At 36.1% G+C, this 2233-nt stretch overlaps 1 protein-coding gene across 1 annotated transcript; it reads left to right on the forward strand.

The window, feature by feature from the left end:
• The first annotated feature begins 438 nt into the window (after window positions 1-438).
• LOC111879935 (tetrapyrrole-binding protein, chloroplastic) lies at window positions 439-1372 on the forward strand. The gene has a single exon (XM_023876359.3). The coding sequence runs from the start codon at window positions 513-515 to the stop codon at window positions 1281-1283; it is 771 nt and encodes a 256-aa protein (XP_023732127.1). The 5' UTR covers window positions 439-512; the 3' UTR covers window positions 1284-1372.
• Window positions 1373-2233: the final 861 nt, after the last annotated feature.

Raw genomic sequence — 2233 nt, forward strand, 5'->3', positions numbered from 1 at the left:
ATTCTTTACTCAAAGTACATCTACACCCCCTAACTTCTTATACAGTCACAAATGGTGAAATTATAAAATTCAAATATATGTCACCCTTTTTTTATCTAGTTAAATGATTAGTCCTTATAATTATCATACATATATTATTAATATGTAATTTTCAAATACAAACGGTTGTGCTAATAATATTTGTACACTTTTAATGACTTTTACATGGTTTCATCACTAAGATAACAATAGTGAGTCCAAAAAACATATAACAATATATTATATATTGTAATTTTTTTTTTGCTATTATATATAATTCCCATATTATAACAATATGTCCTCTTAAAAGAAGATAGTTAAATAAACTTCTTAAAAGGACTGAATAGTATTATCTTCATATTTTAGGGGTGTAATTGAAAATCATTGTCATCATTCCTAGTTCCTATTCTACTTGTAACGACCTCCTTTCTTCCCTTTGATGTCATAAACCCCCCTTTTTACTCTCTCTCTCTCTCTCTCTCTCTCTCTCTCCGATGGCCACCAATTCTCTTCAATCTTTGAACTACCGCCACCACACTCCGCCAATTGGCCGGCGGCAGTCACTAGAATGTCCACCGCTGTTATCATTTAATATCAAATCAAACAATACTAATAATCCTACACTCTCTATCTCATCCACCGTAAAAACCTTCTCTATATCCTCCACAACCTCCACTTCCTCCACCACCGCCGCCCAATCAACCTCCTTTGACCTCCTCAAAAGTCTCCTCGCCGCAAACGATTTCCGAGAAGCCGACAACGAAACCCGGCGTCTCCTCATCGCACTCGCCGGCGAAGCAGCACAGAAACGCGGGTACGTTTTCTTCTCCGAAGTACAATTCATAGCAGAATCAGATCTGAAAACAATAGACGAACTATGGAGGAATCACAGCAACAATAAATTCGGGTACAGCGTCCAGAAACGATTGTGGGAGAAATCAAACAGAGATTTCACAACATTGTTTATAAAACTTGGGTGGATGAAGAAACTCGACACTGAAGTCTTACAATACAACTACAGAGCTTTCCCAGATGAATTCATGTGGGAATTGACTGAGGAAACGCCAGAAGGCCATCTGCCATTGACGAATGCACTAAGAGGGACGCAGTTGTTCAGCTACATTTTAACCCACCCTGCATTTGCAGAAGAAGAAAGCGCCATTGAAGAAGAAGTGGAGAAGAAGGAAGAACAAAGAGATAAGGGAGGGTTGTCAAAACCACAGCCACTTGGCAAAGGAGTGTTCAAACCTGATTATAGTTTTTAATGAAAAAGTAAAATATGGTTTGTAATATTTGTCCAAATGCAAGGGGACACTGACAAATATTTATATTAAAATATCTACCTTTGCTTTTCTCTCTCGTATTATTTGCTTTTAGAGCTTGTACATTTATTGAATTTATATTAATGGCCTTATATAAATCTTTATGAAATTTTAGTTATAATTAGAATGTAATTATGTAATTTTTTAATTTACTTTTTTTTACGCAAATGAAAAATAATAATAATAAAAGATGGTTACACAAGTATTTCAGTTTACTATATGTAGCTATGTCTTATAGATAAATCAAACGAAAAATCATCAATTTTAGGTAATGTTACCGTTTTAAGTAGAGGTAAGCATCGAAAACATTACTTGTTTTTGGAATCAGAACCTTTTTGAAATTTTCGTTTCCAAAACCGGAATCGTGGCACTGTTTCTGGTTCCGGTTCCTAAAAATAGGAATGTAACAGGTATTAATCTTTTGGCATTTAAATTATTTAAGTTGTGATTTTGATTGGCCACGAACATGATTTTGACCGGCCACAAACAGTGATGGGGACACATCGCGATGCGGTCACATTACTGAAGTGGCAGCATAGTTAAAGCTTAGCAGCAGCGCAGTGAGCTTGATATACAAAACACTAGAAGCCTCGGGATTTGGGCATATTTAATGCACACTTCAGTATGGTTTCAGCTCACTCATCAGCCTCCGCCCCAAAGAACATTGTCCTTATAACCCTAGCCTCAATTTTGACATTGTGTGCATTTTGCACTCTCTTTTCTGAAGATCCAAGAGGAAAAAGCTTAAAGCAAGGTGTTGGTGTGAGATTTATTGGTGTTCCAGCAAAGCAATCATCTTTTGTACCTTTTGTGATTATAAAATTATTACTTTTATGCACTTTCATTCTTAGATCTAGTTGTTGGTTGGTTTGATGGTCATTTCTAGTCCGTTG

Source organism: Lactuca sativa, chromosome 1 (genome assembly GCF_002870075.4).
Source record: "Lactuca sativa cultivar Salinas chromosome 1, Lsat_Salinas_v11, whole genome shotgun sequence".
NCBI classification, from domain to species: domain Eukaryota; kingdom Viridiplantae; phylum Streptophyta; class Magnoliopsida; order Asterales; family Asteraceae; genus Lactuca; species Lactuca sativa.